The sequence below is a fragment of the Pongo pygmaeus genome, chromosome 20, assembly GCF_028885625.2.
Source record: "Pongo pygmaeus isolate AG05252 chromosome 20, NHGRI_mPonPyg2-v2.0_pri, whole genome shotgun sequence".
NCBI lineage: Eukaryota > Metazoa > Chordata > Mammalia > Primates > Hominidae > Pongo > Pongo pygmaeus.
The window spans coordinates 60,627,342-60,654,461 of record NC_072393.2 but is presented as its reverse complement, the minus strand read 5'-3'; the positions used below and the strand labels follow the sequence as shown (position 1 = coordinate 60,654,461).

Genomic DNA, 27,120 nt, shown 5'->3' with positions numbered 1-27,120 from the left:
CTTCTTTTGAATTATTTCATAAGGGTTTTCTATATTTCTTAAATTTTAATGTTGAATTCTCTAGCTAGACTAGGGAAGTTCTCATGGATTATATCCTAAAATATGTTTTCCAAGTTGCTTCCATTCTCCCCATCTCTTTCAGGGATGCCAATGAGTTGTAGATTCAGTCTCTTTATATAATCCCATATTTCTTACAGATTTTGTTCATTTCTTTTCTTTTTTTAAATTTAGCTTTGAGTTCCTAGATAGATGTGCTGAATGTGCAGGTTTGTTACATAGGTATACATGTGCCATGGTGGTTTGCTGCACCCATCAACCCATCATCTAAGTTTTAAGCCCCACATGCATTAGGTATTTGTCCTAATGCTTCCCTCTTCTTGCCCCCATCTCCCAACAGGCCCCGGTGTGTGGTGTTCCCCTCCCTGTGTCCATGTGTTCTCATTGTTCAACTCCCACTTATAAGTGAGAACATGAGGTGTTTGGTTTTCTGTTCTTGTGTTAGTTCGCAGAGGATGATGGTTTCCAGCTTCATCCATGTCCCTGCAAAGGACATGAATTCATTCTTCTTTATGGCTGCATAATATTCCATGGTGTATATGTGCCACATTTTCTTTATCCAGTCTAACATTGATGGGCATTTGGGTTGGTTCCAAGTCTTTGCTATTGCAAATAGGGCTCTTTGCCCACTTTTTAATGGTGTTCTTCATTGCTGTTTTTTGAGTCGAGTTCCTCGTAAATATTGTATATTAGTCCGATGTTGGATGCATAGTTTGCAAATACTTTCTCCCATTCTGCAGGTTTTCTGTTCACTCACTCAGTTTGATTATTTCTTTTGCTGTGAAGAAAACTTTTAGTTTAATTAAGTTCCATTTCTCTGTTTTGACACTTGTTCTTTTGAGGTCTTAGTCATAAATTCCTTGCCTCAGCCAATGTCCAAAACAATTTTCCATAGTTTTTTTTCTAGTTTCTTAAAAAAATAGTTTCACGTCTTACGTATAAGTGTTTAATGCATCATGAATTCATTTTCATATATGGTGAAAAATAGGGGTCCAGGTTTATTCTTCTGCATACGGCCAGCCAATCTTCCCAGCAGCATTTATTGATAAGGGTGCCCTTTCCCCAGTGTATGTTCTTGTCAGATTTGTCAAAGATCAGCTGGCTGTAGATATGTGGCTTCATTTTGGGGTTCTTTATTCTGTTCCATTGGTTTATATGTCTTTTTTTTTTTTTCTGAGTTGGAGTCTCACTCTGTTACCCAGGCGGGAGTGCAGTGGTGCAATCTCGGCTCACTGCAACCTCTGCTGCCCAGGTTCAAGCAATTCTCCTGCCTCAGCCTCCTGAGTAGTTGGAATTACAGGCACCCATCACCATGCCTGGCTAATTTTTTTGTTTTTTTTAGCAGAGACGGGGTTTCACCATGTTGGCCAAGCTGGTCTTGAACTCCTGACACCTCATAATCCACCTGCCTCAGCCTCCCAAAGTGCTGGGATTAGAGGCATGAGCCACTGCACCCAGCCTGTATGTGTATTTTTATACCAGTGTCATGCTTTTTTGGTTAGTATAGCCTTGTAAACTTTGAGTGAGTTAATGTGATGTCTCTAGCTTTGCTCTTTTTGCTTAGGATTGCTATGGCTGTTTGGGCTCTTTTTTTGGCTCAATGTAACTTTTAAGGTTTCTTTTTCTAAGTCTGTGAAAAATGAAGGTATTTTTGTAAGGATTGCATTAAATCTGTAGATTGCTTTGGGCAGTGTGGTCATTTTAATCATAGTAATTATTCTGATTTATGAGAATGGGATATTTTTCCATCTGTTTGTGTCATCTACAATTTCTTTCATCACTGGTTTGAAGTTTTCCTTGTAGAAATCTTTCACCTCCTTGGTTAAATATATTCCCAGGTATTTTATTTTTGTGCACCCACTGTCAATGGGATTGCCTTCTTGACTTGGTTCTCAGCTTCGTCATTATTGGTGTACAGAAATGCTACTGATTTCTGTACGTTGATTTTATATCCTGAAACTTTACTGGATTTCTTTATCAAATCTAAGAGTGTTTTGGCTGAGTCTTTAGGGTTTTTGAGGTATAAGATAATATCATCACGAACAGAAATAATTTCACTTTTTTTTTCCAATTTAGATGTGTTTTATTTCTTTGTCTCGCCTGATTGCTCTGGGCGAAGACCTCCAGTACTACGCTGAAGAGTGGTGATGATGCACATCTTCGTCGTGCTCCAGTTCTTAGGGGGAATGCTTTCTACTTTTCCCTGTTTGCTATATTGGCTGGGATTTCATCACCTTTGGCCTTTAGTAGTTTGAGGTATGTCCCTCTGTGCCTTGTTTGTTGAGAATTTTTATCATGAAGGGATGCAGGATTTTATCAAATGCTTTTTCTGCACCTCTATGACATAATCATAGAGACTGAAACCAGAATCCTCTCATGTCCCAACCCCTCATGTCTTAATCTAGTCTGAAACCAGAATCCTCTCATGTCCCAACCCCTCATGTCTTAATCTAGTCTAGACATGAACCGTGACTGAGCCTGTCCCATGACCCAAGCATGGCTGGCCCTCACAACCGCTGTGATGAGAGAGGTTCATGACAACAGGCTCCACACAGGGAAACTGAGGCTCAGAGATGAGACAGTACTGCCCAAGATCACACAAGCCGTAGATAATAATCAGGAATGACATAGAAATTACCTCCCCACTGGCCGGGTGCGGTGGCTCACGCCTGTAATCCCAGCACTTTGGGAGGCTGACGCGGGTGGATCATGAGGTCAGGAGATCGAGACCATCCTGGCTAACATGGTGAAACCCTGTCTCTAATAAAAATACAAAAAAATTAGCCAGGCATGGTGGCGGGTGCCTGTAGTCCCAGCTACTCGGGAGGCTGAGGCAGGAGAATGGCATGAACCTGGGAGGCAGAGCTTGCAGTGAGCCAAGATTGTGCCACTGCACTCCAGCCTGGGCAACAGAGTGAGACTCTGTCTCAAAAAAAAAAAAAAAAAAAAAAAAAAAAAGGAAGAAATCAACTCCTCACTCAGCAAACCAGAGCCCAAACCTAAGTAATGTACCCACAAAAATTAAAAAATAAATAGATACATAAGAATGAAAATTTTAAAACAAAGCCTAAGTAATTACTCTGAAAATGTTGAACACGGATTGAGGTGTAGAGGGAAGCCCAAAGAAACAGAAGGCACAGTGGAGGCAGAAACGATTCAGAGGTTTGTTACTGGAGGTGGGGTGGAGGTGGACACTGTTGCAAAAAAAAAAAAAAAAGGGAAGTACAAGAAAGAGAGTACTATTGGTTAGAAAGAAAACACTCCAGGGCCACTAAAGGGTCATGATTTCCTCCCCTATTTCCCTGCATCACTCCTCTGTGCTCATTGCCACACGCAGCTCAGCCTGGGCTACACAGCCAGGTGTCAGGTGCGTCTCTGCTGATCTGAGTCTGCCTGCAGCATGGACCTGCATCTTCCCTGAAGCATCTCCAGGGCTGAAGAATCACTGACCATGGTAAGGACCCCGCAATGCTGAGCTCATGGACGGGCTGAAGGAGGGAGGGAGACCCCATGGGGAGGCTCTGAGAGGGAGGAGGTCACCCTCGCCTGAAAGGGGCTGACTCAGGAAGGCACCGGGTCTATTTGCTGCTGTGTCCCGGCTCTCAGTGAGATAAAGATAAATCAGGCGACAGTGGCCCGGGGGAAGGGAGACCCCATTTCTGTCTGAAATGTCTGCAGAGAGCCTGGTGCCTGTAGTCCCAGCTACTTCACTTCAGCCCTGAGGAAATGAGAGCCAGGCTCCTGGGGAGGGCCGTTCCCCTTTCTGTGGGCTGAGAATGAGAAAATCCTATGACAAGAAGAACCCAGCCTCCGAGCGGCCACACTCTCTGTGTCTCTCTGTCCTGCCAGGCACCATGGTCTCATCCATCTGCACAGCTGCAGCCAGTGGGAGGAGATGCCGTGAGCCCTGCCCTCATGGCGCTGCTCTGCCTCGGTGAGATTGGAAGCCTCAGGGAAGGGGCACCCTAGTCTGGGAGGGACCCCACCCCATAACCAGGCCCTCGTCTATCAGGAAACTCCAGGGTGTTAGGAGGTTCCCAGGCAGGGGAGGGCCTGCCCAGGCTTCAGAGGCAAATCCCTCACAGGGAACTGTCTTCCAGGGCTGAGTCTGGGCCCCAGGACCCACGTGCAGGCAGGTGAGTCTGTCCCCAGCTGTCCCAGGTCCCTCCTCCTCACTGGGGACAAAGGGCCACCCATGGGCAGCTGGGAGTGGAGACCGCAGTTCTGGGTGACTGATGGGGATGTCTGGAGGGTCCTGGGGCTGAGAGCTGGGATCTGAGGGGTGGGGAGGTCTTAGAGCCCAGACTCTGATTTCCATCCAGGGAACCTCTCCAAACCCATCCTCTGGGCTGAGCCAGGCTCTGTGATCAGCCGGGGGAACTCTGTGACCATCTGGTGTCAGGGGACCCTGGAGGCCCAGGAATACCATCTGGATAAAGAGGGAAGCCCAGAACCCCGGGACACACAGAACCCACTGGAGCCCAAGAACAAGGCCAGATTCTCCATCCCATCCATGACAGAGCACCATGCAGGGAGATACCGCTGTTACTATGTCAGCCCTGCAGGCTGGTCAGAGCCCAGCGACCCCCTGGAGCTGGTGGTGACAGGTGAGAGGACACTCCAGGGTCCCAGCCCCAGGCTCTGCCCTCGGGAAGGGGGTCGGCTCTCAGGGGCGTCTCCCTCTCACAGCCCAGCCGTGAGGATGATGTGGGAGGTGTGAGCCCCATTTAACACGGTGCATCCTTCTCTCCTAGGATTCTACAACAAACCCACCCTCTCAGCCGTGCCCAGCCCTGTGGTGACCTCAGGAGAGAATGTGACCCTCCAGTGTGGCTCACGGCTGAGATTCGACAGGTTCATTCTGACTGAGGAAGGAGACCACAAGCTCTCCTGGACCCTGGACTCACAGCTGACCCCCAGTGGGCAGTTCCAGGCCCTGTTCCCTGTGGGCCCCGTCACCCCCAGCCACAGGTGGATGCTCAGATGCTATGGCTCTCGCAGGCATATCCTGCAGGTGTGGTCAGAACCCAGTGACCTCCTGGAGATTCTGGTGTCAGGTGAGGAAGCCACAGCCTTCTCTAGTACAATTTAGGGAAGCCAGACAGGTTGTGGAGAGCCTTACCTGCAGGGCAGCCCCTGCTAAGAAAGAAAAAAAGGGGAAGGAGAACACAGAAATCCTAGGGACACAAATTCAGGTTGAGAAAAACAGAGCAAGGGCCAGGCGCAGTGGCTCACGCCTGTAATCTCAGCACTTTGGGAGGCCGAGGCAGGTGGATCACCTGATGTCAGGAGTTCAAGACCAGCCTGGCCAACATGGTGAAACCCCATTTCTACTAAAAATACAAAAATTAGCTGGGCGTGGTGGCACACACCTGTAATCCCAGCTACTTGGGAGGCTGAGGCAGGAGAATCGCTCAAACCCGGGAGGCGGAGGTTGCAGTGAGCCAAGATTGTGTCATTGCACTCTGGCCTGGGTGACAGAGCGAGACTCTGTCTCAAAAAAAAAAAAAAAAGACAAAGACAAAGAAAAACAGAGCAACGGAGACTCCAGAAGGAGGTTTATAGGAGGAACCAGCCCCTGCAGTCCCGGCTCCTTTTTCCTTCCAGGTGTGTCTAGAAAGCCCTCCCTCCTGACCCCACAGGGCCCTGTTGTGGTCCCTGGAGAGAACCTGACCCTCCAGTGTCACTCTGATGTTGGCTATGACAGGTTTGCTCTATACAAAGAGGACAGACATGACCTCCTCCACTGGCCGGCAGCCCCAGGCTGGGCTCTTCCAGGCTGACTTCCCCCTGAGCTTGGAAGTGACCCCCAAATCCCCCTGATTTCTGACCTTGTGGGGCATCTGAGATGTGGCTCATCCTAGACCTAGAAAAGCAGCTCCCATCACTAACCCTAAGACCTGGTCTGCTCTTGCCAATAGCTATGCCTCGCAAGGTCTAGAAAGCCAAGAGGGGCAGCTGCAGGTACATGTAATCGTATCCATCAGTGCTGGGGTCTGAGATTCGTGAGATGAAGTCACAATATTATGAGAAAGCAAAGACGTGTAAAAACCCCACTGTTTAGAATCTCCCCTCTCTCACACATCACACGGAGTGTTTCAGATTTTCTACTAAAAACCATGCAGCTTTACAAGACTCCCAGGCCCCTACCCTGTCCTGTGGGATGAGTGATGAGTAGAGGAAGGAGAACAGACCTGGTCAGCAGGATTTGGGGTCCAGGCCTGACTTGGAACATGGGGAAGATGCTGGGGCTGATGGAGGAGGAAGAGAGGCAGGCGAGTTGGACAGAGGACAGACGGACGCTCCCTTGGCAGCTCTCACTTCTCATTTCCATGAGAACCTGAGGATGGAGCCCCTCACCCACACCTGCGGGGTCCCTGAGCCCACTCAGGACAGGGGAGGAGGCCGCTCAGGCCTCAGTGGGATCTGACTGTGATGAGGCTGGAGTCCACGCCAGACCTGCTCCTTTAGAGAGAAGCACCCCTGCTGTGGGTGCCACTCACAAGGCCCCTCTTGTGCTCACCTGGAGGCCTCTGTGCTCAGGACACCCCTGAGACAAAGGAGGGGCTGCGCACCTGCTCCCTGGAGGAAGTTAGGAACTTATTCACAGCACATCTTGTCTGCTGTTCATTGCTACTCTGCATTTTCTGGGCATACTTGTCTATTTTTTCTCTGTTCTTCTGAATCTTTTAAAACAATATTTGAATATTTAAATTTGTCTCTTTAAGATATATGGATTTATGATTTAAAAATGAGTAATTCCACTCCCATTGTCCTGGGGTCATAATTCAATATTTACATTTGCTGTATAAAATTAGTTGTTAATAGCAAGTATTTCTATTATTAATATATAAAATTGAAGTTTATTAATGAAGTTAATAAGTGTTTTCAAGTTCCGTTCATAAGAATGTGTACATTTAGTCTAATTTAAATAATTCTTCAACTACTTTAATTATTTTTAAGTGAAGTATTTGATTCATGTATATTTCTTTTTTTTGTTTGTTTGTTTTTGTTTTTGAGATGGAGTCTTGCTCTGTCGCCCAGCCTGGAGTGCAGTGGCGCGATCTCGGCTCACTGCAAGCTCCGCCTCCTGGGTTCACGCCATTGTCCTGCCTCAGCCTCCCGAATAGCTGGGACTACAGGCGCCCGCCACCATGCCCGGCTAATTTTTTTGTATTTTTAGTAGAGATGGGCTTTCACTGTGTTAGCCAGGATGGTCTCGATCTCCTGACCTCGTGATCCACCCACCTCGGCCTCCCAAAGTGCTGGGATTACAGGCGTGAGCCACTGTGCCCAGCCTGATTCATTTATATTTCTAAGTAAGATATACACATGAGAAAGCTTTTAGTTTGAGTATATTCATTTAATTTCATTTTAGCTTGCTATAACATTTTTCCCTTTCAATTATCTTTCAACTGATCTCCCCAAATTTACTGATAAAATTTATATTAACTATAAGAAAATTGAAATTTTATTTTTTATTTCTAAACTGCATATCAATTTTTGTCACTTCAAGTATTAATATGCATGTAACTGCATCTTAAATAAATATCTAAAGTTTTACATATATACATATTTATGTATGGTTATATGTTACGTCTGAATATAACTGTAGGTATATCTGCATATATTTTTTATATGTATATCTACATGCTTAATATATTTGACATGGAGGGCTTTTACATGTTTGTTATTGGTCTTCTCACCTAGATTCACACTTTATAAAAGCAGAAATTTTTGTTTGTTTGTTTGTTTGTTTGTTTGAGATGGAGTCTCTTGCCCTGTTGCCCAAGCTGGAGTGCAATGTCATTACCTGGGCTCACTGCAACCTCTGCCTCCCAGGTTCAAGCGATTCTCCTGTCTCAGCCTCCCAAGTAGCTGGGATTACAGGCAGGTGCCACCATGCCCAGCTCATTTTTTTATTTTTAGTAGAGACGGGGTTTCACCATGTTGGCCAGGCTGGTCTCGAACTCCTGACCTCGTGATCTGCCTGCCTTGGCCTCCCAAAGTGCTGGGATTACAGGCATGAGCCACCATGCCTGGCCCTAAAAGCAGAAATTGTTTTATGAGCCTCTGTAACACCATACACACACACACACACACACACACACTTATATACATACATATCTATATGACTGACTATATGAATAATTAGCTGACTAGAGACTTATTGTATGATGAAACACCAGGTGAGGTGGTTGAGGTGGCATGAAGGGGAGGCAGCTGTTTGTGCTTCTGACATTCAGGAGCCCCTGAGGACCAACCCCTCCTCCATGGAGCCTGGGTCCTCAGCTGGTGGATCCGTGAAACTCTCGTCTCTGGGGGAATTGGCTTATGTGCTCCTGTGTCCCAGGCTGCATGTAGGAGCACAAAGCGCTCAGTAACTTCTGGGGGCCACTTTCCTTGCAGATCCTGAGCTTTCATGGTGCAGGAAAGCTCTTTCCCAAATGACTCAGGAGCAAAGTTTAAATTCAAAGAACAAAGGAAAGCTGAAATAATTCAGTGAGGAGACTGGAGGGAACCCTGCTCCAGCAGAGGGATGGTTTATGGAGGAACTCCATAAAAGTCACGTTGAGAGGCATAGGGAACTAGGAGAATGCAGAGCGCAGGGGAGAGGCTGGGCCCAGATCTCTTCAAGAACTTCTCCTTCCCATTCCCCTGTTTTGATTTTCAGGAGCAGCTGATAACCTCAGCCCGTCACAAAACAAGTCTGACTCTGGGACTGGTGAGTGAGGAGATGCTCTCAGTTATGGAACTGGCACAGAGGGTCAGGTCCTGTCAAGATGATGCGGGTGCCCTGGGGGGACATCTAGGGGTCCTGGGTGATATTGATCCACCCTGACCTCTGCGACCTCTTTGTCCACCATCCCCAGCCTCACACCCCCGGGATTACACAGTAGAGAATCTCATCCGCATGGGCGTGGCCGGCTTGATCCTGGTGGTCCTTGGGATTCTGATATTTCAGGATTGGTACAGCCAGAGAAGCCCCCAAGCTGCAGCTGGGAGGTGAACAGAAGAAAGGACAATGCACCATTGAATGCTGGAGCCTTGGAAGTGAATCTGATGGTCCTAGGAGGTTCGGGAAGACCATCTGAGGCCTATGCCATCTGGACTGTCTGCCGGCAATTTCTTTCTTTCTTTTTTTTGAGACGGAGTCTTGCTCTGTCGCCAGGCTGGAATGCAGTGGCGCAATCTGGGCTCAGTGCAACCTCCACCTCTCGGGTTCAAGTGATTCTCCTGCCTCAGCCTCTGGCAATTTCTAGAGGGAGGAATGGGTGTTTGAGTGCGGGGACACTGGTCTGGGGTGATCCATGGAGGACCATTAAAATATGACACCTTTCCTTTCTATTAATGTTGACTTCCCTTTGTTGGGTTCCCTTCTCTTCCCAGCCCGAGACATGAGGCTACATCCCACATGGCAGGCAGCGCTGGGTCCACATCTCCGCACACCTGCATGCTCTGGTCCTTGGCGTGTCACACAGTCCACTTCACTTCTCATTATCACACTCCCTGTGTGCTTTACTGAGCCTCCATCTCTTCAGTTCAGAGTTCCACACCTGAACCAGTAACTAAATCCATGGGAGAAGATCACATCCCCTCCAGGAAAAGATAAATCCAAAATGGCATCCTAACCTCCTGTCTGCAGCCTTCAAGCCCCATTCACTCTTTTTTTTTTTTTTTTGAGATGGAGTCTCGCTTTGTCACCCAGGCTGGAGTGTAGTGGCGCGATCTCGGCTCACTGCAACCTCCACTTCCCGAGTTCAAGTGACTCTCCTGCCTCAGCCTCCCAAGTAGCTGGGACTACAGGTGCACGCCACCATGCCAAGCTAATGTTTGTATTTTTAGTAGTGACAGGGTTTCACCATGTTGGCCAGGATAGTCTCGATCTCATGACCTCATGATCTGCCCGCCACAGCCTCCCAAAGTGCTGGGATTACAGGCGTGAGCCACCGCGCCCGGCATATAGTGATTGGGTTTCATCATGTTGGCCAGGATAGTCTCGATCTCCTGACCTCGTGATCTGCCCACCTTGGCCTCCCAAAGTACTGGGATTATAGGCGTGAGCCACCGCACCCGGCTTGTAGTGATAGGGTTTCACCGTGTTGGCCAGGATAGTGTCGATCTCCTGACCTCGTGATCTGCCCGCCTCGGCCTCCCAAAGTGCTGGGATTACAGGCGTGAGCCACTGCGCCTGGCCAAAAAATTTTTTTATTATAATTTAAGTTCTGGGATACACGTGCAGAACGTGCAGGTTTGTTACACAGATACACACGTGCCATGGTGGTTTGCTGAACCATCAACTCATCATCTACATGAGGTATTTCTCCTAATGCTACCCCTCCCCCAAACCCCCACCCTCCAAAAGGCCCCAGTGTGTGATGTTCCCTCCCCGTGTCCGTGTGTTCTCACTGAAACTCTCTTCTTTCTCATTTCATCTGCATCTTGTTACTGGGCCATGAGAATAAGCAGCCCGACTCTCTGTTCAGCCTGGGAACCATCCCACTGCTCTGTCGCACCACCTGCTTCAGGATGATGGATGACATGTGAGATCAGTGAACTCATGAGCAAGGGCCCACTGCTGCGCTTCAGCTGCGGTGAAGTGAGTTTCTCGATCAGAAACAGTGTTGAGTGGAAGACTGATGGTGGATAAGTCAGTCTTGAATGAAAACTTCTCTCTCACATTCCAAGATCCCTGAGACCTTAAACTCCTTCTTCTACAGTAAAACAAGTCAAGTATGGCCCTCTGAGTTCATTGACTGTGGGCCACCTTTGGCTCCGTGTCTCAGCCAATCAACCAGAAACCCGCAGTCAACGAAAAGTGTCGGACCCTATAAAATATTTTAAGAGATTTATTCTGAGCCAAATATGAGTGACCATGGCTCATGACACAGCCCTCAGGAGGTCTTGAGAACATGTATCCAAGGTGGTTGGGGTGTTGCACCTGAGCGAGTTAGAGAAAACACCACACTTTAAGACGAATTAAGAGTCCGTTTATTAGCCGGCGACCAAGAGATGGCTAACGTTCAAAATTCTCTTGGCCACGAAGAAGGGGCTAGATTTTCTTTTATACTTTGGTTTAGAAAGGGGAAAGGGGGTCTAGTTAAAACAATTTTACAGAAGTAAAGTAGGCAAAAAGGTTAAAAGGATAAATGGTTACAGGAAAGTAAATAGTTCCAGGTGCAGGGGCTCTAAGTCAATTACAAGGTGATAGACGCGGGGCTTTGGGCATTATCAACCAGACGAATTCTTGGGAACTGAGGATATAGGTTGCCACAATATCTTATCAGTTAATTGCATTCTTGGGAGTCAGCTTGCAAAAGTTAAGTCCTTGAGGAAGGGGCTGCCAGTGAAATTGCCAAGATGGAGTCTGTCTGGTTCTCTTAGCTAAGGGAGAGTCCATTCAGGTGGAAACAAGGCTAGGTGATTAAAGGAAAAGGAGTCTAAAAACAGGGTTAGTAAAAACGAGGTTGGGCATTACAGGGGTACAGCTTGGTTTTATACATTTTAGGGAGGCATGAGACCTCAATCAAATACATTTAAGAAATACATTGGTTTGTCTCAGAAAGGTGGGACAACTCGAAGCAGCAGGCAGGGTGCGGGGCTTCCAGCTTATAGGTAGATTTAAAATTTTTTCTGGTTGAAAATTGGTTGAGTTTATCTAAAGAACTGGGAAGGATAGAAAGGAATGTCTTGGTTAAGATAAAGGATTGTGGGCCGGGCGCGGTGGCTCACACCTGTAATCCCAGCACTTTGGGAGGCTGAGGTGGGCAGATCATGAGATGAAGAGATCAAGACAATCCTGGTCAACATGATGAAACGCCGTCTCTACTAAAAATACAAAAATTCGCCAGGCGTGGTGGCGGGCGCCTGTAGTCCCAGCTACTCGGGAGGCTGAGGCAGGAGAATCACTTGAACCCAGGAGGCAGAGGCTGCTGTGAGACGAAATCGTGCCACTGCACTCCAGCCTGGTGACAGAGCAAGACTCCACCTCAAAAAAATAAAATAAAATAAAAATAGAACAAAATAAAAATAAAGGATTGTGGAGATACAAGTTCTCTTTTGCAGAGAAAGCCTTCATGTAATAGGCTTCAGAGAGAAGAGGATGCAAAGTGTTTCTTATCAGACATAAAGTCTGCTGACATTAATGCTGGAGAGGCACACTTCCCGTCATGGCCTGAAACAGTCTCTCAGGTTACATTATTTTTATTTTTATTTTTATTTTTGAGACAGAGTCTCACTCTGTCGCCCAGGCTGGAGTGCCGCAGCACAATCTCGGCTCATCTCAACCTCCACCTCCCAGGTTCAAGTGATTCTCCTGCCTCAGCCTCTGGAGTAGCTGGGATTACAGGCATGCACCACCATGCCCGGCTAATTTTTCTGTTTTTAGTAGAGAGGGTTTCGCCATGTTGGCCAGGCTGGTCTCGAACTCCTGACCTCAGGTGATCCACCTGCCTCGGCCTCCCAAAGTGCTGGGATTACAGAGATGAGCCACTGCACCCAGCGTCAGGTTAAATTTTAAGAGCCCTGGCTGAGGAGGAAGTTCATTTAGATGGTTGAGGGGGTGTAGAAGCTTAGTTTAGTTTACACTGTTGAAACCACTTCTAGCTCCTCAAGATGCACCATTAACTGTAACAGCTCACTTCCTCCAAATTCACTTCTAACACTGGGGCAAATTGTTTCTGCTTTGTTCTTCCTTTTCTTCTCCTTTCCAGCCTGCCTTTTGTGAAAAGTTCTCAGAATTGAATAATATTATCTGGGAGTCAAAACCCTAAGGCTGTCAAGAAACAAATCCCAGCTGAGGCAGGAGAATAGGGCCTGAAGGCAGGGAACCTAAGGACTTCCTAGAACTAAATCAAATGGAAACACTTCAGCTATGACAGGAAATAGCCTCTTCATTTACATGGGGTGTACATTGAGTAAATGACTTTGTAACTTCAGCCTCTTCATTTATATAGGGTGTTCACTGAGTAAATGACTTTGTAACTTCAGCGTCTTCATTTACACAGGGTGTACCCTGAGTAAATGATTTTGTAACTTTACTTCATCCTCTTCACTTACATATGAGATACACTTAGCAAATGACTTTGTAACTTTATCTTCTTTATTTACATAGGGTGTACACTGAGTAAATGACTTTGTAACTTTACTTCATCCCCCTTATTTACATAGGGTGCACCCTGAGTAAATGACTTTGTAACTTTAATTCATCCTCTTCATTTACATAGGGTGTTCACCAAGTAACCAGTGGAAACCTCTAGAGGATATTTTAACCCCTGAAAATTCTGAAACTGGGCTCTTGAGCCCCCTGTGCTCAGGTCTGCTCCCACCCTGTGGACTGTATCTTCGTTTTCAATACATCTCTGCTTTTGTTACTTCATTCTTTCCTTGCTTTGTTTGTGCATTTTGTCCAGTTCTTTGCTCAAGATGCCAAGAACCTGGACACCCTCCACTGTTAACACAGCCTTATTCTCACCCACCTTTCGCCCCCCTGCAGACCTCAGCATCCTAATCTGCTATATCTACCTGGTCTTCCCCAGGCATCTCAGATAAGTGTTCCCTTGCTTATTTCCCTCGCATAATCTTACTGTCTCTCTCTGTTTCTATCTTTCTGTTTTTCTCTATCTCTATCTCTCTGTTTCTGCTTCTCTCTCTTGCCCAAACCTTTTCAGTCAATTATAACTGATAGCTACTAAGTAGTTTTCAGTAATTTGAACCTTTCGCAAATGTTTTTCTGAGATCATCTCAAATCCCTACGGAAACACTGTTACTGTACTTACTGATGAAATGATAATCACTTACCAGCAAAAAGATGACCTCATGGTGTCCCAAACCTTTATCTCAAGGATAAGATGCCTCCTTTTGCACAGTGCTCAGACCGTGACCACAGCAGCTACTGCCCCATCAAGGAAAGGCATTTGGTAAGTGGGCCTTCTTTTTAGGCAGAGAACTATATGCTTAGAGAAGTAGAATATTTGTTACAAAAAGTATTGTGTGGACATGTCAGTATGTTTCTCCTGCCGTCAAAACTGAGCATAGAAAAAACAGACATGTGGTTGACCGGGCGCAGTGGCTCATGCCTGTAATTCCAGCACTTTGGGAGGCCGAGGCAGGTGGATTATGAGATCAGGAGATCGAGACCATCCTGGCTAACACAGTGAAACCCCGTCTCTACTAAAAAAATACAAAAAAATTAACCGGGCGTGGTGGCGGGCGCCTGTAGTCCCAGCTACTCAGGAGGCTGAGGCAGGAGAATGGCGTGAACCTGGGAGGTGGAGCTTGCAGTGAGCCGAGATCGTGCCACTGCACTCCAGACTGGGCGACAGAGCAAGACTCCGTCTCAAAAATAAAAATAAAAATAAATAAAAAATAAAAATAAAAAAGAAATATAAATGAATCAAAGACTTCATTTAAAAATAATTAAAGTAGTTGAAGAATTCTTTAAATTAGACGAAATGTACACATTCTTATGAACAGAACTTAAAAAAAAAACCAGACATGTGGCAGGGATATTTTCTGGGAGTTCCTGGGACAGAATAACTCCAACCTTCCCACCCAGGGCTAAGGGCATGTCTTGCTTACCTTCTCTGTCATGGCGCATCTGAAATGGGCTCTCTGAATGAATATGCCAAGCCTCACAGTCTTAGCTCTCCTGCTTATCAGAGGGGTAAGAGTATGCTCAGCTCCTGGCTCCTGCTCACATACCTGTGGTCTAATGGCAACTGCTGCTTAGGACATTTAAAGGATCCATGGTGGTAGCATGTAGTGCTTTGGCTGGCCATGGCTGTACACCTCTGAAAACTTTCTGTAATGCAAGCAAAACCGTACACTTTCATCTCCTCTCTTATGCACTCTGGGGAACAGGATGCACTTTATTTCCCAATAATTTATGTCTCTAGACAATTTCTGAGATCAGTGTGAAGAAAGTAAACTCTACCTTCTATTTAGAGAGAGAGAAATATCCTTCTTACAAAAGGTGACTAAGAGTTGTCAAGGCTTAGGGAGCAGGAATAATCAGGAATTATAAATGCATTCATGTCCAATAAAAGCAACTCTGAAACTTAACCATATTTAAAAGTGCTTTCTTAGCCCCTGTCCCTTTTCATCCGTTCCCGATCCATTGGGATCTAAAGCCAGAGCTTTTCAAAACTGTTGCTCCTCTCAGCCCTTAAGCATTGAACACATGGTTTGTTCTGATGGCTAAGATCCCAGCCACAGAGGATAAGGATTTTCCTGTCACTCTCCCAGAGAGTAAGATGTGCCTCAGCTAGCTTCTAATTGTGCCTCCATAAAAATAACTTTGACAAAAGAAAAAAGAAAATGCCTTTGTTTTTTCATGAATGATTGCAGCTATAAAAGCACACGTAAGGTGGGCGCAGTGGCTCAACGCCTGTAATCCCAGTACTTTGGGAGGCCGAGGCGGGTGCTGATGTGGGTGGATCACGAGATCAGGAGTTTAAGACCAGCCTGGCCAAGATGGTGAAACCCTGTCTCTACTAAAAATACAAAAATTAGCCTGGCATGGTGGCACATGCCTGTAATCCCAGCTACTCGGGAGGCTGAGGCAGGAGAATCGCCTGAACCCAGGGAGGTTGCAGTGAGCCCAGATCGCGCCACTGCACTCCAGCCTGGGTAACAGTGAGACTCCGTCTCAAAAAAAAAGGACATGTAAGACCCATCATCACAGCTAATCTAGGATTCACAAATATTTTCTTGTCTCCTTTATTTACCATAATTTTGTCGTTCTTATTCTTGCCCTATTGGTTTAGTTTAGTAGAATTTACTTATATTTGACTAATGAAGGAGGCATCTGGGTAAAGTGTGGCTGGGTGAAGGCCGAGAGTTGACCCACCTACTCACACCTGCACACACATGCACGAGTATGCATACACTCACATTCACACATGCACATTTGCACACATATGCACACACCCACATGCACACACATGCACACACACACACATCAGGAGAGCCCCAAGTCCGCCACAAGCTGGGACATGTTGGTATCCCCACTACACTCACAGCATCAGATGCTGTCCCTACTTAGACTAAAACAGAAAATCACTCTGTGAGACACTAGGGAGCAAGATCATCTCATTTAGCTTAATTTGTGTGCATGTCTTCTAAAAAGAAACAGTAACGCTCATGTGCTCATGTATATACCCATACATGCACGCATATGTGGCATATGTGCACACATATATACCCCCACACACATGCACACATGCGCACACATACCCACACACACATGCACACACACACACATACCTCCCCCACACATGCACACACACACATATATACCCCCACACACATGCACACACACATATACACACACATGCACACACACATACCCACACACATGCCCACATGGGCATGCACACATAAACACGCACACATACACATATGCACATGCACATATATACTCACACACATGCACACATGGGCGCACATGTATACACACACATATGCACACACCTATATACCCACACACATGCACACACATATATACCCACACACACGTGCACACATGGGCACACACATATACACACACGTGCACACACATATATCCCACACACATGCACACATGTGCACACATATATATCCACACACACATGCACATGCTCTCACACACATATACCCACAAGCATGCACATGTGCACACACACACCCACACACGCACATACATTACCCACACACATGCACTTGTGCACACACATATACCCACACACATGCACACACAGACACATATACCCACACATACACACACGCATATGCACATATATACATGCACACACACATATACCCACACTCATGCACATGCTCACACACCCACACACATGCACACACTCACGTATATATACCCACACACATGCACACGTGCACACACGTGCACACACATATATACCCACACCCATGCACATACACACCCACACACATGCACACACGCACACACATATACTCACACACATGCACATGCACACACACATACCCACATGTGCACACACGCACATGCATAGCTATACACACACACACCCCCACACTCATGCACATGCTCACACACCCACACACATGCACACACTCACATATATACACCCCCACACACATGCACTCATGTGCACACACTCACATATATACACCCACACACATATATACCCACACACGCCCATGCACACACCCACATATATACCCACACACACACACGTGCTCACACACATGCACTCTCACACACACACATATACCCACACAAATGCACACCCTCACACACACACATACACATACCTATACCCCCCCACACACACACTCACACACACTAACACATACCTCATATACCTTCACTTGCACGCAGTACTATTTAATTTTTCAGTTGTTAATTTCTTAAGGGGTGGAGTACACCTCATTGGGTTTTTAATGATGCTTCAATGAAATAAAACAGTTTGTTCCATAGAAAATGCCAGATAAATGCTGACTGTTGTTATCGTTTCTCTCTGTTTTCGATGTATATGTATTTTGGCTTTTTTTTTCCTAACATAAAAAATAATTTACAGGCCCTTTTGTAAACTGCATGTTCACTTAAATATTCTATGAAGTTAGCCTGCCCTGTTACCCTTCTGCAACAACCACTCATAGGTTGTCGCACATCCCACTCAGCACACACCTTCCTTGAAAACCTTCGCTTTGTGTGATAATGTGCCCTCGCTCTCTCCCTGCCAGCCTTTCCCACGTGGAGAGACAGTTTAAAATGTTTCACTATTTTTAGGCAGTCCCCGGCACGACGTATTCACCGCGCCTATTTTTAGACAGTCCTTGGCACTACCGTATTCACCATGCCTATTTTTAGGCAGTCCCTGGAACTATCGTATTAACCGCGCCTATTTTTAGACAGTCCTTGGCACTACCGTATTCACCGTGCCTGTTTTTAGACAGTCCTTGGCACTACCATATTCACCGTGCCTATTTTTAGGCAGTCCCTGGCACCTACCGTATTCACCGCGCCTATTTTTAGACGGTCCTTGGCACTACCGTATTCCCTGTGCCTGTTTTTAGGCAGCCCCTGGCACTACTTATTCACCACGCCCGTTGTTAGTCCCTGGCACTACCGTATTCACCGTGCTTTAGTGTCCCTGCATATGTTGAGTTTTCACAGGTATTTGATTGCTGCTTTTTCTACCTGTTTCTTTGGGAATTGAGGGTGGTTGTTTCACACAGAAAGAGAAGAGTTTTTCCCAAGGACAGTGATTCTAACCACAAAGCTGAGATACCCTGAGCACGTGAGGGATGCTATGGGTGGCATCCACAGCACCCAAACCTCCAGGGCCACTTCCTGAGTTCTGTCCACCGCAGATGCCAAGGGTCCAGACTTCCCTTTCTCAGAGCCCTGTGTCAGCTGGGCAGGGTATTGAAGAAAAGATTTTCCAATGGTCTTTGTTAAATCATAGTAAGGAGGACTTTATTCAGGACCATCACTGTGGATGGAGGGACCATGGTGATGGGATTTTGCAGTGTGGGAAATAAAATGGGTTCAACCTCAAATACAGCATGAACAAGGGAGAATTTATTCCAAGGAGCAGGGAGGGAGAGGTCAGTGGATGAAACATTACAATCAGGAAACCTCATAGGTATGGGGATTCTGGCTAAACCAGGATTCTTGCTGAAGGCAAGCAAGGGTGACCAGACATCACCTGGGGATGGTAGAAGATGAGGAACCTGATCACATATCAACGGTAAGCAGATAACTAGGGTTAAACTGACTTAGCAGGATTCTTGCTGCAGTCGGACAAGGAAGAGACAAACACAGAAGCCCAGAAGTCAGGGCTAGTTGGAAAAGAGCTCAGAAGTGCCTGAGATGAGCATGATCAAGGAGAGCATCTTTGTGAAGGGAGAACATGGAGCCTGGGCAAGTGTTGGGTGAGTGAGTGTGGGGAGTTCAGGCCAAGAACCATAAAGCACATGGGCCTTCATTCATGGTGAGATCACAGACCCGAAAATCTTATTCTCTTTTTACTGAAGAAGTGTGATCAGTGCGGCTCTCTCTCTTGAGCTGGAGAATGAAGTCTGGGGAAACTCACAAATCAGTGCCCTTGGAGAGGCTGAGTCCACCTGGTACCAGGAGGACACTACAGCCAACACTGTGGACCTCTCCTTCCTCTCTATCAGACCACATCTTGCTGACCCAAAGAACCCAAAAAAAGAAACTTCTCCAGGACCTTAGCTCTACCTGGGAGCCCCCTGGTGCCCTGGCTTCTACTGGCAATTCCCTTGCCTGTGATTTGGAGAAGTCTCGGGCTCTTAACTCCATGCCCTGATTCCTTGGTCCATCTCCTCTTCTTGGTGATGGCCCCTTGCCTGGGAGGTCACCATGACCTCAGGAGCCCCAGAGTGAGGTGGAGTTCTCAGCTTCCTCCCCAGCGTGAGCAGGTGAATTTCAAAGCAGGCCACTGCAGATTTCAGGATCCAAGGCACGCCTTTACCTATCTGGAAGCACTGCGGCAAATAGAAAATACAAAAAGAATGAAGATCTACAGAAACGTAAAGTCTTTCAGTGCTATAAAAGGAGCTCTTAAGAGTGGCCTGAGAGTAAAGTGTAGACTTCCATGAATGCACAGAAAGAGGAAATGGTGAAAAGATTCCCAGTCTTCAGGGACGGGGCTAGGAGGCCACCCTTCCCTACTCACAGAATCCATGTTCTGTACCATAAATGGGCAAGGGAAGCCCGTCAGGGCACCGACCAGAATCCACCACCATCCCAGGCCTATCTAGGTGTCTGCAGGCTCTTCAGTCCAAGAAGCCCCGTCTACAAATGTTTGCACAAACCATTGTTTCTTTAGTGCATTCACATCTGCAGACTAGGGAGCATTCAGTTTAGAATGAGGACATTTGAGAGCAGCAGACTGGCCAAGTCCAGCCTCCTCCCTCAGTCCTGCACGCTGCTGCAGTGCCCTCTAATGACGATGCATAACCTGGGGCCAGGTGAGACAGCAGAGCTCAGGTATCAGAGCCACATCCCAGTGACACAGGGTGTGAAGGGGCAGGGACAAGGACATAATAGCCCCCCCCCAGGGTGCAGCCCACCCTGGAGAACATGAACAGAGCTAGGACTGAGTATCCTCCCAGTGTGCCAAATACCTTTGTGCTATGCACCTTGCAGATATGACAGTATGAAGGTGTCAGGATGATTTTATGGTTCCTTTTTTTGCCTGTGGGGAATCTAAGAGTTTGTGTGGAAATGTGTTGCCAGAGAACCATCAGCCTGTTAGAAGCTGAAGCCCAGCCAATAAGTTTCCCAGGCCCTGTTACACCCTGTCTGTCCATCCATCCATCCATCCATCCATGCATCCATCCATCCATCCATCCATGCATCCATTTATCCATCCATTTATTCATCCTCCCTCCATCCATCCATCCATCTCCCCATCCATCCACCCATTATTCATTTATCCATCCATCCATCCATGCATCCATCCATCTACCCATCCATCCATGCATCCATCCATCCATGCATCCGTCTACCCATCCATACATCCATCTATCCATCCATGCATCCATGTATCCATCCATTTATCCATCCATCCGTCCATCCATCCATCCATTTATCCATCCATCCATCCATCCATCCATCCATCCATTTATTTATCCATCTATCCATCCATGCGTCCATCTATCCATCCATTTATTTATCCATCCATCCATCCATCCATCCGTCCATCCATCCATCCATCCATTTATCCATCCATCCATCCATCCGTCCATCCATCCATCCATCCATCCATCCGTCCATCCATCCATCCATTTATTCATCCATCCATCCATCCATCCATCCATCTTGCATCCATTCATCCTTCATCTCTCATCTATCTATCTGTCACCAGTTAACAATGCGTGGGTTTTATCTGGATGTGGGCTCAGCCTAGTTATGAAATACCTCACTAGAAACACCTACCAGAAACTAAGGCCTCCCTGTGGTCACACAGCAGAAGCTGAATTTGGACTGAGAGCTGACCACATTCCTTCCTGTGGGGCGTGTATGTTGAGCCCTGTAGTGAGGCCCTGTGAGAATATCTTGCACTCTTCCGGACTGCAGGACCTGTCCTGACATCACAGGACAAGGACAGAGAGGACTGGAGAGGCTGAGCCATGAACCTCCCTCCCACCATCTTCCTGGGCCTCAGTGAGTTTGGGAACAAAGGTGGGATTTGAGAAACAGAGGGGGTGAAAGGCTTGGGGTGGGGGTCCAGGCCCTGTCTGTGGCCCAAGATGATCTGATGCCCTGGGAGAGGAGAGTCACCATCTGCAGGCACCTGCCAGCTTGGGGTCACTTGGGTCCAAGGTGACCACAGAGGTACCTGAGGCCTCTTGTATGTCACAGAAATTACAGATGCGGTAGAGTTCAACATAAGACAGGCTGAGGGGTATCTGGTAGAGGGGTTTCCTTGGAAATTTGCCTGGGGAAGGAAACCATCCTACTGAGAGTTAAGGTTGATGAGGGTGGTTTGGAGACTACAGGCAGCTCAATCTTTCCCCTCATCACACTGACTCTTGGCTCCAGTTGAAGGCTGACCAGTGGTGGGTGGTGTTCTCACTGGGGCTTCTCTTCCAGTGCTCTGCCTGGCCCGGATGATCCACACGCAGGAGGGTGAGTCACATCTGCAGGATTCCCCACCCCCACCCGAAGGGTCACTCTGGGTGGGAGTCATGTGGACTCTGGGAGGCATGCAACACCAATTTACACAACGCGAATGCCCCCTTCAGTCCTCTCCTGACAGCTCCACATACCTGCAAGATACCAATAGTTGATTTCAAGAACCTCCAAAACTGGACCTCTGCTTCTCACCCACACAAGTGTAATTCTCCATCACCCCCCACCCTGCTTTCTTTCTCAGTGGCTGTCATTGGTCCCGGACCAGAGAGCAGACAGGCATCCTAGATTCTTCTTTTGTTAACTTGCATTTAGTCAATCAGATAACCCTGTTGATTTTTACTCCCTATATGTTCTGGAGAACCTCTGCCCACATTTCTTGCCAGACGCCTACTTCCCGTGTCTGGAGCTCACCCAGAGATCATGTGACATCCCCAACAGAGATGATGTGACAGCTCCAGCATGTCCCCAGGGCTTTAGGTTCCCGGTTCCCTCTTTCTGATCTGTAATCTTAGTTGTAGGCCACTAGCACTAAGATCACCTCTTGATGCAAAATGAATGGCTGTTGTTGCTCCAGCCATCACATTTATTTGCAGGCTGGAAGGGAAGGGAAGGGAAGGAAAGGCAGATTTTTTTTTCTTTTTTGAGATTGAATCTTGCTGTGTTGCCCAGGCTGTAATGCAGTGGCACCATCTCGGCTCACTGCAACCACCGCCTCCCAGGTTCAAGCAATTCTCCTGCCTCAGCCTCCTGAATAGCTGGGATCACAGGTGTGCACCACAATGCCCAGCTAATTTTTGTATTTTTAGTAGAGACGGGGTTTCACCATGTTGGCCAGGCTGGTCTCGAACTCCTGACCTCAGGTGATCCACCCGCCTCGGCCTCCCAAAGTGCTAGGATTACAGGCGTGAGCCACTGTGCCCAGCCAGATTTTTTTTTCCCCAACAAAGGGCCCTCCTGGCCTAATTAATGCTCTTTAACATCCCTTCTGGGGAATTTCACCAACAAGGCTCCGTCTCATTGGCACAGACACCATCACACGGCTGCACAGAACCGATCCTGGGGTTGTCAAGTATACTCTTTTATTCCGTAAAGCGCTACACCCAGCTAAAGAGGGCTCTGATTCAAACGAGGGCATGAAGTGCTGATGTGGTGGAGGTGATGGCAGTCTCTGCATTATTTCCTTCCTGTCCTTCACAGGGAGGGGAAGCCCATTCCTCATGGAGGACACTAACATCCTGCTCTGCTTCCCTCCTAGGGGCCCTGCCCAGACCCTCCATCTCGGCTGAGCCAGGCACCACGATCCCCCGGGGAAGCCGTGTGACTTTCGTGTGCCGGGGCCCGGCTGGGGTTCAAACATTCCGCCTGGAGAGGGAGAGTAGATTCAAGTACAATGATACTAATGATGTGTCTCAAGCTAGTTCATCTGAGTCAGAGGCCCGATTCCACATTGACTCAGTAAGTGAAGACAGTGCTGGGTGTTATCGCTGCTACTATTTTAAGTCCTCCAGATGGTCTGAGCACAGTGACTACCTGGAGCTGCTGGTGAAAGGTGAGGACGTCACCTGGGCCCTGCCCCAGTCTCAGCTCGGCCCTCGGGTTTGCCCCCAGGTCCTTGGACCCCATCCCAGCAGGGGTGGCTCAGTCCACAGCCTCCCCTTCTCCCTCTGCACACATCCCCTCTGCCCTCACTGGACACCACAGAGGGCCTGGACACTCAGCCCTAGTATTGGGTGGGCTCAGAGCTGGCCCTGCTGGGCTGTGGAGGGAAGTGAGATCCGAGGGATTAAGTGGGGGGTAGATCTCATTCAAGGGAACGACCGTCTTTGCACTCAAGATGGCCCCGCTCCCTATTCCTTTCCACTGAGCCAGAACCTGCCATGGCCCCAGGCAATGCGTCCCTCGGGTGTGACCCACCTCCCATTGGGCAGGTGACAGGGTCTGACCAGGGCTGGATGGAACTTAGGGGGAACCTTTGGTTTGATATCGTCCATGCTTCTGTGAGTGGTCAGCCCCAAGACGTCCTGGAGCCAGGGTCCAGCGAGGAGGCTCCCCCATATCTCAGGGAAGGAGAAAGCAGGCATTTTTCCTTTAAAGCTGAGTGTCTTTTCTCCTTTTTCTCTGGGTGTGCATATCTCTGTGTGTGTGTGTTCTGGGTGTCTGAGTGTAAGTGTCTGTGTTTCTGTGTGTATATCGCTATATATATGCACCCATAGAAGTATATAGGTTCAATTTTAATATATGATAGTAAAAAGATGACAAAGATATCAAAGGACACTGATATAAAAGTTATAAAAGGATGGTCCTTTTAGGGGATGTATATATCCCATATCACAAACCCTTTAAGGGGATGTTGCCTCAGGGTAGGGCAGTGGTTCCTGACAGGTGACAAGGATGAAAATTGACTGGGCTGAGCGCCTACCCTGAGTCTGAAACAGACAGCCACCACTCTGCCTCCCTATTGGCCTGTCGGGGCTAAGTGGTCACCATTGTCTGGATCTCAGTTTGCCTAACTGTCTGGGCAGGTTCCAATCTTCTCTTCTCCCTCTGGTATTTGAACAGAGCATTCTCGGAGGCTGTGAGCCCAGCGTGAGACCTCTCTGGACCCTTCCTATCCTCCCACTCCCTGTTCCCACAGTCCTGGTGCTCCTGGTCCTATTGTGGCTTTATCAGTGTCTGTAGGACCATGGCTTCAGCCCCATGGAGGAAGAGTGACATCCTCATGGTCCTTGTAGACTGAGCTTTTAGGACCTGCAGATCTCAGAGTTCTGACAATCACCACCTCTATAGATGGTCTGTGCTTACTGATCCACTGGGGCTGGGGATCCCACCAGCAGACCTAGCCCAGCCCCACCCCATCAGTACCCAGGTTCCTCTTCACTGGGTACTCAGAACTATGTCCCCAGGAGATCCCTGGATATTAAGACAGAGGGGAGTCTCCAAGGGATGGGCAAGCAGAATGCATCCTCCCATTCTTGGGATGGACACAGAGGGGTCATCCTAACTTCATCCCATTTCTGATTCCTTTTCCAAGAAGCTCAGATGATAACATTTAAAGCTGTGAGTGGAAGAATGGGAAGTCCACAAAAGTTACCCAGGAGATGAAGGGGCTGAGATGAGCTGGGCAGAGCAAAGGCAGCCCTGGTCCCCCTGGAGCTCCCAGCCCCTCACCCAGAGCCAGATCAGCAGACTCCAGGCTGAGAGCACACATAAAGTTGAGCCAGGAGTCCCAAGCTCTGCCCCTTCCTTTGAGGGGAGCAGGGGTCCTGCCTCTTGTAGTGGGCTGGGTGGACACTAACCAGGCACTGAAATCAGATTGCATCCTTGTAAATACAGAAGGCATGTTGTCCCTACAGTTGACTCCTAGGGAATTTTAGTTCCAGGAGAAAGTGAGAATATCTTGCAGGTGAGTTTGATCAATGGCAGCTGTGAATTGTGCAGCCTCACCCTGAACTCAGGGCCTTCTACTTGACTCTGTATAAGACCTGGGTGTTGTGAACCCAGGGACCTCAAGGTGCTGTGGGCGGGTGCCAAGGAATCCAGGGCTGGGGCATTCCCAATAAAGGGACTGTCACACAGAGGGCTCAGCATGCTGAGATCAGCCCAAGAAGGGGAGGAGATGCTGCCTCAGTCCTTCATCAGTGCTTTCTGATTCCTAGGAGCCCCTGATGAAGTCAGCCCCTCACCCACAGAAGCAGATTCCTCCACAGGTAAGTCATCTATGTACTGTGTGGAGGGAAAGTGCTGGGTTGGAAGCAAGATCTGTCCAGCAAAGTGTAGAAGGAGCTTCTGTTTCAGGAATCCTGGCCTGGGCTGGCTCTTGTCCACCTGTCAGTGATGCTTCTTCTTCTGCTTCCAGCCCCCATCACCCAGAACTTCAAGGTGAAGAACATTGTCTGCATGAGCCTGGCTGGTGTGGTCTTGCTGATCCTGGCAGTGATTCTGGCAGAAGCTTGGCACAGCGAGAGGGGGATGCCAATAATGACCTTGGCAATGCAGACAAGAGGGCTCCCCTCAGAAAGGTTAGACCCCAGGATCCAAAAGGGACATTCCCAATGCTCTGAGGCTCACCCTGGAGCCCAAGGAGATCCAGAGCCCATCTTGGACTGTGCACTTCATGGAGCACCTCGAGGGAAGGGTGCCCCTGTTGGATCCGGACAGAATCTGAGATAGACATTAGGGAGCAGCAATGACATACCCCAGCTTCTCCTCGGTTTGTCAGTCTCTTGCATCCAAGGATTTTCTTTAAGGTCTAATACTCATAATCACTACCCCACACCCTCCTCCTTTGTAATTCTCTTTTTTCTCTCAGGTCTAAGACAGGATTTCATTTCTTTTTTTTTTTTTTCTGATCTGGATGCCTTTATTTCTTTTTTTGTGTGCCTCAACACACTGGTAAGCACCTCCAATACAATGTTAAGTACAAGTGGTAAGAGTAGGCATACTTGCCTCATTTCTGATTTGGGGAGGAAGGAGGAAGCATTTAGCTTTTTTTTTTTTTTTTTAACCCAAATGTGTTTTTAATTATAGCATTAACAAAGATAAAGCAAAATCAGGGAAGTACAAAATAATTACATGCGAGTCTAACAAAATAAACATCATTTGTTCTTAGATTCTATGTACTTCCTCTAAACCTGCTGTTTTTCCAAATATTGGACCTTTTCCTCTTTACTAGTTTTCTTTTTTTATGAAGTATTTATTGATGATTCTTGGGTGTTTCTCGCAGAGGGGGATATGGCAGGGTCATAGGATAATAGTGGAGAGAAGGTCAGCAGATAAACACATGAACAAAGGTCTCTGGTTTTCCTAGGCAGAGGTCCCTGCGGCCTTCCGCAGTGTTTGTGTCCCTGGGTACTTGAGATTAGGGAGTGGAGATGACTCTTAAAGAGCATGCTGCCTTCAAGCATCTGTTTAACAAAGCACATCTTGCACCACCCTTAATCCATTTAACCCTGAGTTGACACAGCACATGTTTCAGAGAGCACGGGGCTGGGGGCAAGACCATAGATCAACAGCATCCCGAGGCAGAAGAATTTCTCCTAGTCAGAACAAAATGGAGTCTCCTATGCCCACCTCTTTCTACACAGACACAGCAACAATCTGATCTCTCCTTTCTTTTTCCCACACTTCCCCCCCTTCTTTTCAACAAAACCGCCATCGTCCTCATGGCCCACTCCCGATAGTCGCTGTCTCTTCCGAGCTGTTGGGTACACCTCCCAGACAGGGCGGCCGGGCAGAGGTGCTCCTCACTTCCCAGACGGGGTGGCCAGGCAGAGGCACTCCTCACTTCCCAGATGGGGTGGCTGGGCAGAGGCGCTCCTCACTTCCCAGACGGGGCGGCTGGGCAGAGGTGAGCCGAGATCACGCCACTGCACTCCAGCCTGAGCACCATTGAGCATTGAGTGAGCGAGACTCCGTCTGCAATCCCAGCA

At 47.8% G+C, this 27,120-nt stretch overlaps 2 protein-coding genes across 4 annotated transcripts; both read left to right on the top strand.

The window, feature by feature from the left end:
- Positions 1-3,380: 3,380 nt before the first annotated feature.
- Positions 3,381-9,379, top strand: LILRA5 (leukocyte immunoglobulin like receptor A5). 2 transcript variants are annotated; one of them, XM_054466444.2, is made up of 7 exons: positions 3,381-3,511; positions 3,907-3,991; positions 4,158-4,193; positions 4,380-4,664; positions 4,812-5,114; positions 8,732-8,782; positions 8,931-9,379. In XM_054466444.2, exons 1-7 carry the CDS (start codon positions 3,509-3,511, stop codon positions 9,065-9,067), a joined length of 900 nt encoding a protein of 299 aa, XP_054322419.2. In that variant the 5' UTR covers positions 3,381-3,508; the 3' UTR covers positions 9,068-9,379. The 2 variants fall into 2 exon arrangements, with proteins under 2 accessions (XP_054322419.2, XP_054322420.2); XM_054466445.2 differs by lacking the exon at positions 4,158-4,193.
- Positions 9,380-21,135: 11,756 nt separating this feature from the next.
- LOC129021232 (leukocyte-associated immunoglobulin-like receptor 2) lies at positions 21,136-26,171 on the top strand. Of its 2 annotated transcripts, XM_054466446.1 has the most exons (5): positions 21,137-21,220; positions 21,650-21,685; positions 22,947-23,240; positions 25,348-25,398; positions 25,548-26,171. In XM_054466446.1, the coding sequence occupies exons 1-5, from the start codon at positions 21,187-21,189 to the stop codon at positions 25,859-25,861; spliced, it is 729 nt and encodes a 242-aa protein (XP_054322421.1). In that variant the 5' UTR covers positions 21,137-21,186; the 3' UTR covers positions 25,862-26,171. The 2 variants fall into 2 exon arrangements, with proteins under 2 accessions (XP_054322422.1, XP_054322421.1); XM_054466447.1 differs by lacking the exon at positions 21,650-21,685 and having other exon boundaries at positions 21,136-21,220.
- The last annotated feature ends 949 nt before the right edge of the window (positions 26,172-27,120 follow it).

Bases quoted from the DNA above. Each gene is read 5' to 3' on its own strand.
- LILRA5 (XM_054466444.2), top strand. The intron at 3,992-4,157 runs GTGAGATTGGAA...ACTGTCTTCCAG, and splicing joins CATGGCGCTGCTCTGCCTCG to GGCTGAGTCTGGGCCCCAGG. The intron at 4,194-4,379 runs GTGAGTCTGTCC...ATTTCCATCCAG, and splicing joins CAGGACCCACGTGCAGGCAG to GGAACCTCTCCAAACCCATC.
- LOC129021232 (XM_054466446.1), top strand. From the start codon at position 21,187: ATGAACCTCCCTCCCACCATCTTCCTGGGCCTCA. The intron at 21,686-22,946 runs GTGAGTCACATC...CTTCCCTCCTAG, and splicing joins GATGATCCACACGCAGGAGG to GGGCCCTGCCCAGACCCTCC. The intron at 25,399-25,547 runs GTAAGTCATCTA...TTCTGCTTCCAG, and splicing joins AGAAGCAGATTCCTCCACAG to CCCCCATCACCCAGAACTTC.